The sequence below is a fragment of the Chlorocebus sabaeus genome, chromosome 26 (genome assembly GCF_047675955.1).
Source record: "Chlorocebus sabaeus isolate Y175 chromosome 26, mChlSab1.0.hap1, whole genome shotgun sequence".
Classification (NCBI taxonomy): Eukaryota; Metazoa; Chordata; class Mammalia; order Primates; family Cercopithecidae; genus Chlorocebus; species Chlorocebus sabaeus.
In genome coordinates this window covers 10616033-10634224 of record NC_132929.1, presented here as the reverse complement: position 1 = coordinate 10634224, position 18192 = coordinate 10616033, and the positions used below count along the sequence as shown (strand labels likewise).

General features: G+C 40.5%; 1 protein-coding gene and 1 long non-coding RNA gene across 3 annotated transcripts in view; both read right to left on the bottom strand.

Annotated features, from left to right (window-relative positions):
* Nucleotides 1-18192, bottom strand: part of LOC119628005 (uncharacterized) — a 38648-nt gene that overhangs the window by 12110 nt on the left and 8346 nt on the right. The window contains exons 2-3 of one of the 2 annotated variants that reach the window (XR_005244269.2): nt 13145-13380; nt 496-618 (exon numbers count right to left, since the gene is read on the bottom strand). This is a non-coding gene — a long non-coding RNA (uncharacterized lncRNA). Of the gene's footprint in view, nt 1-71; nt 619-13144; nt 13381-18192 lie in introns of those variants that run through there. The other variant, XR_012091448.1, reaches the window with a different exon arrangement.
* Nucleotides 17130-17409, bottom strand: LOC119628004 (large ribosomal subunit protein eL39). The gene has a single exon (XM_038009806.2). It carries the CDS (start codon nt 17351-17353, stop codon nt 17198-17200), a length of 156 nt encoding a protein of 51 aa, XP_037865734.1. The 5' UTR covers nt 17354-17409; the 3' UTR covers nt 17130-17197.

The window sequence follows — 18192 nt, the reverse complement described above, 5'->3', positions numbered from 1 at the left end:
AATTTCTATTTCACTTAAGAGGGTTGTTCAGTGTATCCAAAGTGACATGCTGTCAAAAATAGAAGTCTCCTAATGGGTAAAGTTATTCCATTTTTTGGAGGGAGGGAAGTTCAATTTTCCTTTGGCATATGAACGAAATAGAAAACATATTTAAATTTACTCTAGTTACATTTTGTTACTTCAACATATATGATGCTACTAAAGTCAAAATGAAGGATTTTTTTTTTCTTGTGTCTTTGCTTTAGTCCATGGCTAAAGTTCACATCCTAACCTTTAAAACTTTAAAAACTTAATAATTTACACACTATACAATTCACTCATTTAGAGCATACAATTCAATTGTTTTTGGTATAGTCACAGATAAATGCAACCATTAGCACAGTCAATTTCAGAACATTTTTACCACTCCCCCCAAAAAAACTTTGTATTCTTTAGCTAGTACTCTCCTGTCCCCCTATCTAGAAGGACTTTGGTGGGATGTTCTGGTTGCATTACCTTCTTTCCAGGGAAGAGTAAAAATATGACTTTCGTTTTTAAAAAATGGTGGGTTTTGTCTTCTATGGCAAGGAAAATAATCAGAGCCTTTGCCTATGTGATTCCGCGTTGAGCTCTTTCCTCCTGTCAAAAGATGAAATTTGAACAAATTGAGTTTAGTGACAGAATTGGCTTTTATTAGTAATTCGTGAATCAGGCAGCACCCCATCTATGAAATTTAAAGGTGCTCTGATGAGCTGAACAAAGGAGGTGAACTTTATAGGCAGAAATGCCTGAAGAAAGCAGACATCGCGAATAAAACACAGATCACTCATTGCAAAGCTACTTTCTTTATGGGGTTAGAGCAGAGGAGACTTTCTTATCATGCCAGCTCAGGTTGACTGGATCCCTTCGGACTGCTGATCTGAATCCCCTGTTTTCCTGAAAAATGGACCTGTTTGTAAGTTCAGTGATTACGTAGCAACCAGCACAAGTGACTCACTCTATTCTGATTTGGGCTGGTGTTTTGGGGTCTAGAGCAGAACTTCAGTCCAAAACCACAGTGCCCCATAAATTTTATTTAATACTCCTTCCAACAGAGAATGTTATTTGCCAGAAAAGACTTCTCGAGAAACCTCATCTAAGTTGACATCAACTCCACCCCGCTATGTTATCTGGGTTTGCCTCCTTCACAGCACGTGTCACATAATTTTCTGTTTTAACTTAACTTTATTGAAGTGTAATTTACACACAATAAAATGTATTCATTATAAGTATGCAATTCAATGAGTTTTGACAAATATATAAAACTTCCATCCCAATCAAAATATAGTACATTCTAAATCACCTCCCCATATTTCCTCCCCATCCTCCAAATTCAATCTTCTGTACCTTAACCCCAGACAATCCTCTATCACTATAGATTAATCTCGTCTGCTCTGGCATTCCGTATTAACCATAATTCAAGCTATTTGATTGCTTATCTATTTTGTTTTTGTCTCTACTACTGGCCTTTTTTTTTCACACCATGGTTTTCTAGCACACAGTGTCTAGTACAGAGCCAGGCAGTGCCAGAGTGAATGAATCTGAAATCATTCTGTTTATCAGCTTTGATTTTAACAATGAAAGCATCTATACATTTGAAGGTAACAGTGGGGACTTTATTTTGAAGGTTAACACACAGGAACCTCTTACATCTGCCTTCTTTGCCCTCACCTTTATCATCACAGCAGTGTCAAAAACAGCCTTGAATAAGGAATAATGTCATGACAGGGGTCACTCTTTTACCTTTGGCCACAATGTGTTATCATTTTAAACAAACATGTTGAAAGAGTCTCATTTAATTGTAATGTTTTAAAACTTTGACCTTTCAACTTAGTAGGATAAAGACGTTTCTAACGGCATCTTGCAAATCATAATGGGACAGGAGATCAACTCGAAGCACATCCCACTTCTGAAAACCTACTCAAGATGCATGTGTTCTTCCTGCAGTGTCAGCTCTGTTAATTTTTTTTTTTTTTTTTTTTTTGAAATGGAGCCTCATTGTGTTGCCCAGGCTGGTGTGCAGTGGTGCAATCTCTGCTCACTGCAACCTCCGCCTCCCAGGTCCAGGGGATTCTCCTGCCTCAGCCTCCCAAGTAGCTGGGACTACAGGTGCACACCACCACGCCTGGCTAATTTTTGTATTTTTAGTAGAGACGGGGTTTCACCATATTGGCCAGGCCGGTCTTGAACTCCTGACCTTGTGATCTGCCTGCCTCGGCCTTCCAAAGTGCTGGGATTACAGGCGCGAGCCACCCTGCCCAGATGAGCTCTGTTAATTTTTGATAAAAGATTTCTCTTACTATAATATCATCAAACCTTGAATGATATCTATAAACTGCTTTTCTCCAAAAGTGTTTGAAGCCTGTGAACTGGCAGGTCTCTTTCACGCCTTGGGGAGGGCGGGCTCAGTTGGGCATGCCTCCTTCACAGGTGGAGAATCTGAGGTGGAGTGTCCCCGGTATGGAGTGATTTTCCTCACTTCCTTTGAACGTCTTCATTTCCGGCATGGCGGTCTGTGCATTCCCCTTCAGCTGAAGTTCTAAATCTCTTTTTCTCTCAACTATCTAGGACACATGAGAATTAACCTACTCATGTAGATTACAGGGCCCAGCCCTCATTAACCTTAATATTGAAAGAAATACAGCTTTTGCAGTTGGAGAAGTGGAAATGCCCTTTCACTCAGCACATCTCCCATGGGCTGAGGAGATGGGGTTTTTAGAGAGTAGTTCATCCAACACCAACTTGTGTTTCCAGTTGGTGAAAACATCACATATATAATACCTCTGGATTTATGGATCCCTTTCTAAAGCATTTAAAATTACATGCCTGAGGTTCTTTTATAGTAGATCAAAGTGCTGTCTATTCTGTATTTTCTTTATGTCTTTTGAATGAATAATTGGGTCCTGAAATTCTCATCTTCCTTCCTAGCAGGTAGTGGATTGCTATTTGTTGAAGGACAGAACAGCTGACCCTTCATTCTTTTTTTTTTTTTTTTTTTTTTTTTTTTTTTTTTTTTTGAGACGGAGTCTTGCTCTGTTGCCCAGACTGGAGTGCAGTGGCCAGATCTCCCTTCATTCTTAAACACTGAAGTCGAATGAACTCTAGACCTCTTCTTTTCCAGGGATCAGGCTCTCTGTCTGTGCCCTGCTTTTCTAGTCTGATCTTTGCTTTAATGGGATTTAAGTGCGAGCGAATCTCAGCCACATCCTTATCCCTCCTCTTTGGTAGGTGTTGCTTTTGTCAATGACATTGGGTTTAGGAGGAGAGTCACCATATGGGGGGCTTGGGAAGGGTAAGAGGGGACAGGATGTAAAATTCATAACCTGGGCAAGTTGGAGAAATAAATCTCAGAGATGGCAAAACCAGGAAGGGTGACTGGGAGTGAGGAGGGGCAGGGAGGGGGAATAAAAGCTTCTCAGAAGCAGGCCAGGCTACAAACTCAAGCTGGTAGGACAGTGTCTAAAAGCAATGAGTCTGTGTAAGAAAGGTTGGGCAACTGGGCCTTGTACACACAAGTGGCAGCCTGTGAAACACTCTCATTTTGGTAAGCCCTGATGACACTTGCCCCCCAAGATAAGGAGCAGAGCCTCCCAAGAAGGCTGGTGAAATTTCCATGACTGTTCATTCTCTCTCTTTTTTTAAATTTTATTATTTTTTTTTATTTTTGAGACAGTCTTGCTATGTCGCCCAGGCTGGAGTGCAGTGGTGTGATCTCAGCTCACTGCAACCTCCGCCTCCCTCCTGAGTTCAAGCGATTCTCCGGCTTCAGCCTCCCGAGTAGCTGAGACTACAGGCCTGCACCACTATGCCTGGCTAGTTTTTGTATTTTTAGCAGAGATGGGTTTTCACCATATTGGCCAGGCTGGTCTTGAACTCCTGACCTCAAGTGATCTGCCTACCTTGGCCTCCCTAAACGCTGGGATTAGAGGCATGAGTCACCGCACCTGGCCCATGACTGTTCATTCTCTGTCATTTCTCTTCAAACAGCCAATTCTCATCTTTTGACCTAGGCCAACAGGCACATATTGGAATATTCAATTCAATTGGCCACCAGAATGATTTGATACTATTAAGATCTATGTTTTTAAAACTATAGGTCACACAAGCCTGGAAATCAGTTGAGTAGGGTCCAAAAGCATTTTAAAAAAGTAACCAAGCAGGGAAGAGAGTAGAAGACATCAGTGTATATTGTAATTAGCGAGGGTAAAGATTTTGTGGGACCCTGTTTTAGTTTATATGCATAGTATGAGGTTACAACATAAAATGTCTTTGTGGATCATGGTGAAAAAAAGTTTGAACGTCATGGGTTTACAACAATCATTTTTGAGATATTCATTTTTTTGTTGTTGTTTTTCTTTTTTGAGACAGAGACCCTCTCTGTTGCCCAAACTGGAGTGCAGTTGTACGGGGAGATGGAACAGAGTGGGGAGTCACCAATGTCCCTGTGGTCCTCCCTTTTTCTCCAAGGCCACTTCAACCAGCCCAGCAGCTTTATCAGTATTGTCCCATCCACTTCTGTTTGCTCAGTTCTTTTCTTGCTCCACTGGGTAGCACTGCCCAGCATAGTCCCCAGAATGGCTCTAGGTGGTTTCAGAAGTTATAGGAGTTGGTCATCCTTTCGTAAATGCCAGCTTCATGTGCAGCGTGGAATTTGAACTAGAGAGTGGACTCCCAGAGATAAAAAACTAAATTGAATTAAACAACAACCTCATGACATTAGAGACGTCATTTGTACCCCTATGTAAGGAGATAATGCATGTAAGCCTAAAGATTCATGTAGAGTCTATGAACACAGAGGAAACAGTCAACAACTGGTAGGCATTTCAAACCACTCTTAAGCTTTTAAACAATTACTCTCACTCATCCTTGTTCTTTTTTGTCCTTCATGACTTGCCCCTTCCAACTCTAAAAAGAAAATTGAAGCCAGCACCTTCAGTTTCTCACACTATGCAGGTTCAAGTCTTCCTATTAGAAACCACTCTGCCTAAACCCCACATTCCATTCTAGCCACTGCTCTCTTTCTCTTTTTCATAGTCAACCCTCTCAAAAGGCCTGCTGCCTTTCTCTTACTGCCCAGGCATTTCTCAGCCCACTCTGCTTTGCCACTTTACTCCGTCAACATAGCTCTTGTGAAGGTTGCTGATGATCTTCATGTTGCTTTTTTCAATCTTCATCACAGCTCACCACTGCCTGTTGTTGAAACATCCTGTTTTCTGGCTACTTTCTCCTGCTGTTTCTTCAACCTCTAGCTTTTCTGTATCCTTTGTTTCCATCTTCCACCTCCCAGCCTATGGCACAGGCCATATTCCCACACCATAGTCTCTCCCTAAGTTCGTTTACCAATGCTCCTGTTTCTAAATATCACTTTATACTTAAAACTTTTATATTCAGTTGTCTCCTTGAATCTCCACTTGCATGTCTCAAATGCACTTTAAATTCAACTTGTCCAAAACTAAATTCAAAATCTTATCCCCAAACCTAGTCTTCTTCCAGTGTTCCTCATATCTCTGAAACAGCAACTGTCAATACAATTACGCAAGGAACTCATCTTTGCCCCCTCTTTGCCCATCACTTCCTCATGGCCAATCTATCACCGAGTCCTTTGCAATGTAATTCTAAAAATCTCTGGATTCTGTCACATGAATTTCATCTCCTCTTCTTTTTTCTCCCTCATTTCCCCAGTCCTAGTCTCACCCAGACTCCCGCAATAACTCCCACATATCTCCTTTTGCCCCTCCGGCCCTCCAGTCCACTCCCTCTTCACTGTATTAAGAATGATCTTCTAGGGCCGGGTGGGGTGACTCACACCTGTAATCCCAGAACTTTGGGAGGCTGAGGTGGGCAGATCACTTGAGGTCAAGAGTTTGAGACAAGCCTGGCCAATATGGTGAAACCCTGTCTCTACTAAAAATACAAAAATTAGCTGGGCGTGGTGGTGGGTGCCTGTAGTCCCAGCTTCTTGGGAGGCTGACGCATGGGAATTTCTTGAACCCAGGAAGCAGAGGTGACAGTGACCCAAGATCATGCCACTGCGCTCCAGTCTGGAGGACAGAGCAAGATTCTGTCTCAAAAGGAACAAAGCAAAAGATAGTCTATTGTTCTTGTGTTTAACATGTGTACAAATAGAGTCATGTACTACTTATTATTTAGCATCTTGCTTTTTTCATTCAACATTTAGTTTCAGAAATCTATTCTTATTGATGCATAGATAAATTTCATTCATTTTGACTACTAACTGGTATGCCATCATATGGATTGATCACAATATATTGATACTCCTATCATTAAATTTTGCGTTTTTTTATTGACTGTGCTTTTTGTTGTGTTTCCTATTATCTCTTACTGACCTTTATGAACTGAATGTTAATGTCTTCCTAACTCATTGATGCTCAATACTCAATGAGCATCCCAACTCATATGCTGAAGCCCTAACCCCCAGTGTGATGATATTTGGAAATGTGACCTTTGGGAAGTAATTAGGGTCAGATGAAGTCATGAGGGTGGGACTGTCACGATGGGATTAGCATCCTTCTAATAAGTGACACCAGAGACCTTGCTCTCTCTCCCAACCATGTGAGAACACAGCAAGAAGGTGGTGTCTGCAAGCTGGAAAGAGTGCCCTCAGCAATAATTGAATTGGCTGGCACCTGATCTTCACTTTTGGGCCTCCAGAATTGTGAGAAATAAATGTCTGTTGCATAAGCCATTCGTTATGGTATTTTGTTACGGCAGCTCAAGAAGACTAATGTTCTCGCTTTGAATTATTTTCTTTATTCTTCTCATCCCCCATTTTCATTCTCAACTAGCATGGAAGTTGTACATTCTATTTCTATTCTTCCAGTGCTTGCTCTTAAGCACTTAATATATGTTTAACTCAACACAATCTAAAGTTAACTTCTCTGCTCCTTCTGTTATGATAGTCTTGTATTTATTCTCACTTCACTCATATTAGATACTTAACAATAGATTCTTTTTGAAAGAGGGTTGCCTTTCTTTCCTCATCATTTTTTTCTCACATCCCACTCTGGCTTTAATTTTTTTCTTGACTGACATCTCTGTGTAATTATTTCAGTGAAGTTCTATGAGTAGAAAACCCTTTCCTACTTTGTCTCAGAAAAGAATATTTTACCCTCCCTCTTGCATATAAGTTGGGTATATAGGCATAGGAAAATAACTGCAAGGCAGTGCTTATATCTGAGTAGACAGACTACTGGTAATTTTCCTTATTTATGTGCATATTCTAATTTTTATATGCTGAATATTATTTGGATAATTTCTTAAAAGTTAAAAGCTGTACAATAAAACGTGATAAGAAATGAATACTTTGATCACTGGTTCATCGAATCAGTGCCAAATCCTCATGTATTTTGATCATGTTTCTGCAAGATTTTCTTCAAAAGAACCATGGAAGGTGATGCTGTTGCCATGGCACCATAAAAGTAGTCCCCTTAGACGTTCAAATGGAGGAGCCACATCGTTCTGGGTTCAGGTTTCAGCTGCTCTGGGTTGCATTTATTTGCACTACTTCAATGCAAATGTGCCTTTAATCCTGCTTTTCTCTCCTTCCCAGTGCTGGAATGTAGTATCTGCCTTCATGTAAGACCCGAAGCTGGAGTGTGAAAGAATCTTAGCTGGCACCCACTGTACCTGGGATGTATGGCTACATCTCCTCTTTGCTTTCAAAGCAGATTTTTTCTTTTTTCTTTTTTTTTACATGAGTGATGCTTCAGCTGGCATTGCAAGCAGCATCTGTTCATGGGATGGAAATCCAGAGTGTAATCCAGGTCTCCTCCAGAATCACCAGCTTTCAAAGGACCATAGTGAAAATCAAATTTCTAAGGAGAGCTCAGAGCCGGTGACATTGAGCTAAAGTCATTTTTCCAGCTGCTCAGGGAGCTGGTCAGCTGGAGAAATCTGAATTCTCTTCACACAGAACTTCAATGAGTCAATTAGTCCACATTGCTATTTTATTTTTAGCAGATTGTGTTTGGATTCTTATTTTCTCTTGGGTTTTGGTTAAAACATTTTTTTCTCTGCTCCTATTACACTGAATCCTGCAGCTGATAGGAGCTCCAAATTAACCTCTGATATTTGTAATCAGTAGATTTCTTTAAGAGAAAAAAGCAACCAAATCACTCCTGACATCAAAATCCATCTGGTAACATGCACCTCCAAACTGGCCAAGAGAGATTCAACAGAATGCAGACATTTTACCCTGTATGTGGCAGGTGTTCAGTATAGATGCCTTGTTTTCATTTGATGATGGGCTTATTGTACTTAGGATTTCCTTTTTGGAAAACACCAGTAAATGCTCAACATGAAAAATAAAATTGTGGGACCTCCATATAACAGATGGAGAAGAGAGCACATGCATTTGCTCTCATTCCCTTCAGAAACCTCACTATTATGGTAGCAAATACATTTTTTAGGAAGTCGTAAATCTATAAGAGCAAAGAGAATAGAAAGCTGGAAGGCAGATAGATGAATGATATTGATTAAGCAGGCAGTTGTAGAAAAAGCTGAGGTACAGTCTGTTTTATACAACAGAAATCTGCTAGTACCAAAGGTTCTGGAACTGCAGCTGAAGAGGAGGTAAGGATGTAACTAAAAACAGGAGGATTGTTTGAAAGTCTGTTGAGGAAGAAATTCAAGTTCTATATCCCCCTTCACCATTCCACGTAGACAAGTAAGTGCCTTTCCTCCACCACATCAGAAGACTAGATGTTTAGCCTCTGGAGAGGGCTTCTGGACTAGGAGAACACTGGCCAGAGTAGATGGTGAGGAGACAGTATTGTAACAGAGTGATTAAGTGACTTTTATGTACAGGCTATTGAAACCACCAGCCCATTTCACCCTCCGGGCTTCCAGAATGGTGGGAGTCAAGGTTATAGCCTTCAGGCAGGAGACTGGAAGGTTCTTGCCTGCAAAATCTAACCAGCCCAGGAGAAAGATAAAAAATATTAATATCAGGGGTGACTTAACTCAATGGCCCATTGTGATATTCTACACTTGGGTTTCTCAACAAAATCTAGTGACCTTTTGGGCAGCATCACTCTGTTACAGGGGCTGTCCTGTGCATTGTAAAATATTCAGCAGCAGGCCTGGCCTCTACCCACCAGATGCCAGTACTATCTCCCAGAGTTGTGACAATCACCAGTGTCTTGCCTGCTGTCCATAGCCCTATATTGCCCATAGTTGGTAGGCCCGTCTTGTGCTCTCAGATTTCCTATCAGTTTCTTAGTGTTTTATTCATTCCTAAACATGAGTTGACAACCAAAAGTCAGCAGATATCTGAAGAGAAGAGCTTCTAAGGTGAAATACGGAGATCAAAATAAATATTTAAAAAAGTTTAGAGGAAAGACAGACTATAAAAGGAGATGAGAACGTCAAATATTATAATTATTTTCCTGAGAGCGAGAAAAGACAATGCAAAAGAAATCTCAGAAATTAAAAATGTGACCATAGATATTTTAAAAATGCAACAAACAAAACACAAGAAAAAGTTGAGGAAATCTCTCAGAAAGCAGAGCAAAGAGATGGAGGATTAAAAGAAGATAAAAATTAGAGGATGAGACCAGGAGGACCAAGATTCAAGTGATACCTTCTAGAAGGAAAGAATGGAGTAAATGGAGGTGTTGGTTAGAAGTAAATCAGCAACAAATAATTCAACAACTTTTCCTGGAACTGACAGGCATGAGTTTTGTTGTTGTTGTTGCTGTTGTTGTTTAATTAAAGGACCTCCTTCATATCTAGCACAGTAGATTAAGCAAAGATTCACACCAAGAAAAGCATACTATGGTGAGATTTTAGAATACTAGGATCAAAGAAAAGATCTCAAAAGCTTTAAAAGAAAAAGTTGCATACACTATTTCAAAAATCAGAATGACTTTGTTTTCAGATGTAACATTGGAAGTCAGGAGACAGTGGAGGAATGCCTTTAAAATTCTGAAGGAAATGATTATGTAACAGTAGACTGAATTCACTTGCAGATGTGAGAGGTCTTTAAAATGTTCCTCCCGTGGACTCTTTCTCAAAAAACTACTAGAGGAAGTGCTTCACCAAAACAAGAGAGAATATCAAGAAAAAATAAATTACACAGAACTCAATCAGGCCAATTTGAAGAAGTCAGAATGTTGCAAAAGATATTTCTTCATGAACATGTAACTGGTAGAACATGATGTATTCAAATATTTCGAGAGGTGATTGAGGCAACAGAGGAAAATTTGGGGTTTGACGTAGTGATAAGTCCTTAGAAAACCAAGCATACACACAAACAGAAATTTTCATACCAGGGAGAACAGAATTTTGCACAGGAAAGAAAAGAATTATGGAATATAACACTACTAAGTTGTGGACACTACTTATATAGCTACCATAATATAAACTCTATCTGTTCAACAAAATTATATTGTACTGTAGTTATTTCAGGAAGATGGTAGAACCAGAAAGGTGAGGTATGTGGTGGGGCAGGATAGTGCTGATAGTGATAAACACTGAATCCACTTCTTCCATGTGGGCAAGTGAGACTGTCTAGTACTTGATATCTCTTGTGGGGCCACACCTGTGTACATGTGCACAGATCCTATTGCATGGATATAGGTTTACACTATACATTCATCTCATGGTTTAATACTGTGTGAAACAAGCATTGGCGGAAGCATTAGATTGATGTCGTGGTTCTTGGCTTAACCATTTTCTTGTTGCATGATTTGAGTGGGTCATTTAATCTAAGCCTCAGGTTGATGACCAGTAAAATGGGAAATTTTATTCAGTCCACAGTCATTGAGCATTTCCCATGGGTCCTGTGGAAAGACAGCTAGACCATACACTTCTAGACCTCAAGTCCAAGGAGGCAGGCAGACCAGGGAGTTAATGGGATATGTCCAGGGTCGAAGGGAGCACAAAGGAGGAACGGAGACCAACATGTATTGATCACTTACAATGTGCCGGGAAATATGTCACGCTATGTTCCCAGAAACCCAGTGATACTACTGGCCTTTTAGTGGAGGATGTCGATGCTCAGAAAAGTTAAGTAATTTAACTTCAGTTGTACAGCTGGAAACAAGTGGCAGAGCAGAATTTAGGCCCAAATCTTTCATGATCCCATTAAATTATCTCTTCAAAAACAAGTGCCCTCCCATGGACCTACAGAGTAGAAGAGCAGACACTGCAGACTGCAAAGACTGGGAGAGTAGTAGGCGGTGAAGGTGAATGCTGAAATTCTACCTATTGGGTACGTTGTATACTGTTCAGGTGCTGGTTACACTAAAAACCCACACTTCACTGTGCAATATATTCATGCAACACAACTGCACTTGTACCCCTAAGTCTATACAAATAAAACAATTCAAAACAGTAACATGTGCCCTCTAAGGGGCACCAAGCCTAAACAAGAAGAGGAAGGGTCAGAAAGGATTCCTGCTGAAGGCTGTGCCTGAGGGGAGGGTTAATGAATGGATTCTGCTGGTCATGGAAAAACCTGGACATGAAATCTCTCACTCCTGGACTGGCAACCTATGGCTGCTCTATTCATAAAGCTTCACTTAGCAAATATTTGAGTGCCTATTACATGCAGGGCCTATGCTAGGTACTGAAGGAGATAAAAGGAAAACCAAAGCAGAACAGAACAAAACAAAAGCAATTTCTGCTCTGGATAAGCTTATAGTCTATTGGTGAGGACATTTATTATAGGGCATAGAAAATTACATGTTGGAAGGAGCATCTGACACACATACGCAGGGATGTGGTGGGGTAGGAGCAGGGGAGTCTCCCTAGATAGCTAGCTGGACTGAGTCTGGAGGAAGAAGTAGGGGTTAGGAGAAGGCTGAAGAATAGGCTTCCTAGGCAGAAGGCATAGCACATATGGTGCCCTGAGGCATACTACCGGTGTGAATTTGCAAAACTGTGGCTAGTTCAGTATGACTGAAACTTAGGTGCTCAAAGAGGAGTGGTGAAAGATGAAATGGAAGAGATAAACAAGAACCAGTTTATGTAAGGCCAAACTGCTAAAGACATGGAAAGTTTTCCATTAATGGCGAACCATAAATAAGAGAGGAAGGACTGGACTTTCAATGCAGGATGATCACTCTGCAGCACAAAGGGTGCACGGGAGTGAGACTGGGAGCAGGGAGGCCTGTGGGGAGGCAAATGAATTATTCAGGGAAGAAAGGGTAAGTGACCTGAATGAGGGCAGTGATAGAGATGAAGAAAGGCAGATGGATTTGAGAGTGCCACAGGAGGTGCTTAGTTCCTGCTAAGATTTCTGACCAAATTCCCCTGACAAAAACTGGTCTGGAACTTGTGAGAGCAGGAAGAACCTATCTGCAGCACCATTTTGTCCACAGTTGCCTTCATTCATGCCATAGCTGCCCTCTGAGGCTAGAGGGAAAGGAGGCTTGAGGTCAGCGAGCTGGAGCCAGCCTGTGGGAAAGGTGAGGAAGGGGCATTCCCTGCAGAGGGAATAGCATGTGTTTTGGGGAACTGCACAAAGATCCCTATGGCTGGAATGTAGGGAGTATGTGGGAAGAGGACAGGTAATCAGGCTAGAATGATACTTTCTTTATTCAGCAGCTTTCTTTATTGGCTTGCTAACGAGTCTGACCTTTCCGGAAGGCTGTAGGAACCACTGATGAAATGCAAATAAGTTGACCAGATTTCATTAGAGAAAGACCATTTCATTAGCAGGATGAAGGATGTTTACAAGGTAAATAGGGAGGCTATTTTGGAAGGCTTGGGCCAAGTAAGTTATAAAGAGAAGAGAGCAATGAGAATGCTTTTAGAGATATTTAGCGGATCAACAGGTCATAAAGACTTCATATATGGGTGAGGAAGTAGGAGTGGACCTCCAGATTTCTAGCTTGAGCAATTAGTTATATTTTGTGCAATCAGGCTGGCATAAAAATAAACTAAGTAAGGATGGGTGTATATCAGTTAGAGTTCCAGCAGGGAACACATGACTCACTCAGCTGTGATTTTTGAAGAAACTTTTCAATCAAGGAACTTTCTACAGATGTGTGGGCAGGTTTAAGGAACCAACAAAGAATACTGAGATACCCAAGGTCTAGCAACAGTAGGAAGCTTTTACTACCCAAAGGTTCACAGGGACAAGGGAAGGAAATAGAATTACCTGAATGCTGTGAGACCTGGGGCCCACGGAAGAAACTGAAACTGTAATCACAAAGAGATGGGGCCAGAACTTCACGAAACAGGGAGGAGTAAATGCCTGAACTCGCGCCTCTTCCACCTCTCAATCTTCTGTCAGGGCTTCCACTTGGCCAAACTCAAACGCAAACTCAAAGTTGCAGTCTGTAAAAGTCAGCCTCCCAGGACAAAGATCAGGGCTGAGAATGGCAGAGAATGGATCTGGGGGACAACAGAATAGGAGAGAATTGTGGAAGAAAATAATGAGTACTGTTATCAACATTTTGGCTTCTAGGCATCTGTGGGGCAATCACGTGGAGCTCGGCAGAGTTCCGGGCTGCAGATAGGTAACTGGGCACCAATGTCCAGTTTGATGATGACCTATGTTTCATATTCAAGGACGGTTAGGGAGATTAGACATGATATCCGTGCTTTAAAAAGTGCTCTGGATTAATAGGCATTGAATGACCCTCAGAGAGACTGCAGTGGTTCTTGCAGTTTATACATTTAACTAGCAGTAGCTTGAGTATTTATTTCTCCAGTAGTTGGCAAGATGTATAAAATTATATGGAAGAGAGGGACAAACAAACAAAGCCTGTCTTCTTGGCAGAGATTAAACCTGTTCAATATCTGTTACATTTAGCACATAGGCATCTAAACTTTTTGCTTTGGGTAATTTATTTTTCTCATACATGTTTCTTGAAGTTTTAAAGACTGTACTATAAATGATAAATATCAATTATGTATAATACTTTAGAACATAGTTCCAAGATCTTCTAAATAAAATAAGATATTCTTATAAAAATAACACAACAATAATTAAATAAGTTTTTCCAGGGGAAAAAAGTGCTCTGGAAATGCTAAGATACTAAGATATGAAGCAAACATAAGGTGGTGATATTGTTGTTGCAATACCATTCTTAGGAAACACACTTTGAATGAAAGGTAAACCTATCCAGTATGATCTGTCTATTCATCACAAAAGCCTGTGCGGACTCCCGCCCCATCTCATCAACACACATAAAACTTGGTGTGCATAACCACATACTTCAGAGCAGCCCCTCTTGAGTACCATTTGGAAGGTCATGTACATATGACAGCATGCTGCCTCTGCATAGAACATTTTAGGAACTCATCCGCTGTTTGTTCTGGAGCTGGCAAACATGTTTATAAATATCCTCAGTAAAGGCAAACTCATTATTTGAAGGGGAATTTGATTTTGTAAACAACCAAAAGTCACTGGCTATTTAGTGGTCAACACCAGAAAATCTCCCAACGTGTAAGTTGGAGAACCTGAATCCCAGCTCAGAGTTGGCGAGAAACTCTACATGATACAGGTGTAAATCATTTTGTCTCCTTCCTTTAAATCAGACTCATTAAAATATGTATTTTCAGAATCCAATAATAAAAAGTAATTGGATGATGAACCTGGCATATACAACTTACAGTAAAAAAAATTAGGTGTGATTTTTCAAGTAATAAGGATTTTCTTACATAATAACAAGGGACTCTCAAGACAGTTTCAAAAGAAGAGTCTCAGAAATTGAGTAATTGCACCAAGTTTGGAGAAATCTATATATTCTTAAGGAGACAATTTTTATTTTGTTCTGTTCAGGATTTGTTTATAAATAGCAGTATTGATCTCCTTAGTCCTATTTGATGATTGGGTCATCTATAAGTAATTTTATTCAAAAGGAATGACCAAAATTCCCAGACATTAATGTCTTAACATGAACTTTATCCTCCAACAAACCCCACCTTCTACTCTACCTAGACTTGGCCCTGGCCTTGACTGAACTGTAGAGCTCAGGCAAAACCTGGGTTTCTAAGGAAAAAAAAAAGGTGCACAGAAGCCCTGGCCTCCCTAATTGGGGAGCCCACTCTTACTACCTCGTTAAAATTGCTGGATACCAGGGGACTGCCTTCTACAACGTGTTTACTGCACCCAGAGAAAAACATGTTTGAAAAAGGCATTGCAACTAGTAATTACCGCTTAAGATTCAACTAATCATGAAGGTATTTATGTTGACCATTATAATTAGGGCTTATTTATTTCCTACATAATTACAATGGTTGACAATGGCTCTGAGGAGTCATCTCTCTTATTTACCTGGCAGCAGACAAGGCTAAATCCTAGAGGTGTTTCTAGTCCTCAAGGGAAGGAAGCTAAGTGCATATGGTTGCTACATGCATACCTTATTTTATTGCACTTTGCAGACGCTGTGCTTAATACAAATTGAAGGTTTGTGGCAACCCTGCATCAAGCAAGTCTAGTGGTGTCATATTTCCAACAGCATGTGCTCACTTCGTGTCTCTACGTTACATTTTGGAAATTTGTGTACTTATTTCAAGTGTTTTCATTATTAGCATATGTTATGGTGATCCGTGATCAATCATCTTCGATGTTACTATTACAATTGCTTGGGGCACCATGAACTATGCCCACACATGCCCATATGTGAACGTAATCTATAAACGTGTGTGTTCTGACTGCTCCACTAACCAACCATTCCCTCATCTCTCTCCTTCTCTTCGGGCCTTCTATTCCCTGAGATACAAGAATATTGAAATTCGGTCAGTTAATAATCCTACAGTGGCCTTTAAGTGTTCAAGTGAAAGGATGAGTCATATATCTCTCACTTTAAATCAAAAGCTAGAAATAATTAAGCTTAGTGAGGAAGGCATGTCGAAAGCTGAGACAGGCCAAAAGTAAGGCCTCTTGCTCCAAACAGCCAGGCTGTGAATGCAAGGAAAAGTTCTTGGGGCTGGGTGTGGTAGCTCATGTCTGTAATCCTAGCACTTTGGGAGGCCAAGGTGGGCGGATCGCGAGGTCAGGAGATCGAAACCATCCTGGCTAAAACGGTGAAAATCCATTTCTAATAAAAATACAAAAAATTAGCTGGGTGTGTTGGCAAGCACCTGTAGTCCCAGCTACTCGGGAGGCTGAGGCAGGAGAATCGCTTGAACCCAGGAGGCGGAGGTTGCAATGAGCCGAGATCGCACCACTGCACTCCAGCCTGGGCGACAGAGTGAGATTCTGTCCAAAAAAAAAAAAGTTCTTGAAGGAAATTATAAGTGCTATTCCAGGGGACATATCAATGATAAGAAAGTAAAACAGCCTTATTGCTAACATGAAGCAACTTTTAGTGGTCTGGATAGAAGATGAAGCCACAATATTCTTTTCAGCCAAAACCTAATCTAGAGCAAGGCCCTAATTCTTTTCAATTCTATGAAGGCTAAGAGAGGTGAGAAAGCTGCAGAAGAAAAGTTAGAAGCCAGCAGAGGTTGTGGTTCATTACATTTAAGAAAAGAAACTATTTCCGTAACATAAAAGTGCAAGGTGAAGCAGCAAGTGTTGATGTAGAAGCTGCAGCACGTTATCCAGAAGATCTAGTGAAGATCATTGATGAAGGAAGCTACACTAAAACAACAGATTTTAAATGTAGACAAAACAGCCTTCTATTGGAAAAAGATGCCGTGTAGGACTGTTACAGCTAGAGAGAAGTCAGTGCCTAGCATCAAAGCTTCAAAGGACAGGCTATCTTGTTAAGGTCTATTGTAGCTGGTAAGTTGAAACCAATGCTTATTTATCATTTCAACAATCCTAGGCCCATTACAAATTATGATAAATTTACTCTGCCTATGCTCTGTAAATGGAACAACGAAGCCTGGATGACCGAACATCAGTTTATAGCATGGTTTACTGAAAATTTCAAGCCTACTCTTGAGATTAGTAGATCTACCACCACCACCAAACAAATAAAACTAAATCCTCTCAAAATATTACTGCTCATTGACATGTGCATAGTCACTCAAGATCTCTGATAGAGATGCACAAGGAGACTAATTTTTTTTTTTTTTGAAATGAAAGGCCTCACATATTTATTACTGAACCCAGCCAACCAACGCATTCATAATAGATTCAGAGAGGAAAATACGTCGAACTCTCCAGAGAGTGGTGACATTTTCAGTTTGATATGGTAATGTGATCGTGACCTTCAGACAGCACAAATATATGTGCCATCTCATGTGCAATTCCTTATAGACCCAGCTTGGTTCTTCTCCAGTGTCTCCTTTTGGAGTTGTACCTTATTTTATTTCCAGTTTTCATCCGAATCCACTGGGGAATGGGACGATTTTGTTTTTGTTTCTTGGCCAGGAATCGCTTAATCCTGAAAGTCTTGTGAGAAGACATGGCGAGAAGTGGAGGCAAGAACACACCACGATGGCGGAGAAAGGAAAAGAGGGCGAGACTAATGTTTTATGTCTGCTAACACAACATCCATTCTGTACCCCGTGGATCAAAGAATAACTTTGACTTTCAAATCATACTATATAAGAAATACATTTCATAAGACAGTAGCTGTCTTAGACAGTGATTCTGCTGATGGACCTGGGCAAAGTAAATTGAAAACCTTTCTGCAACAGATTCATCATTCTAGATACCATTAAGAACATTCATGATTCATGTGAGGTGGTGAAAATTTTAACGTGAACAGGAGTTTAGGAAAAGTAGATCTCAACCCTCATAAATGACTTCAAGGAGTTCAAGACTTCAGTGGAGAAATTAACTGCAGATGTGGTAGAAACAGAAGAGAACTAGAAATTAGAAGTGGAGCCTAAAGATGCAACTGAATTGAAGCAATTACATGATACAATTTGAAAAGATGTGGAGTTGCTTCTTATAAATGAACAAAGAAAGCGATTTCTTGAGATGGAATCTACTCCTAGTGAAGATGCTGTGAACATTGTTGAAATGACAACAAAGAATTTAGACTATGACATAAGCTTATTTGATAAAGTAGTGGTAGGGTTTGAGAGGGTTGACTTCAATTTTGAAAGAAGTTTTACTGTGGGTAAAATGCTATTAATATTGCATGTCATAGATAAATCTTTTGTGAAATGAAAACTTAATAGATGCAGCACACATCGCTTTTGTTTTTTGTTTTTTGTTTTTGAGATGGAGTCTCACTCTGTCACCCAGGCTGGAGTGCAGAGGCATGATCTCGGCTCACTGCAACCTCCGCCTCCCGG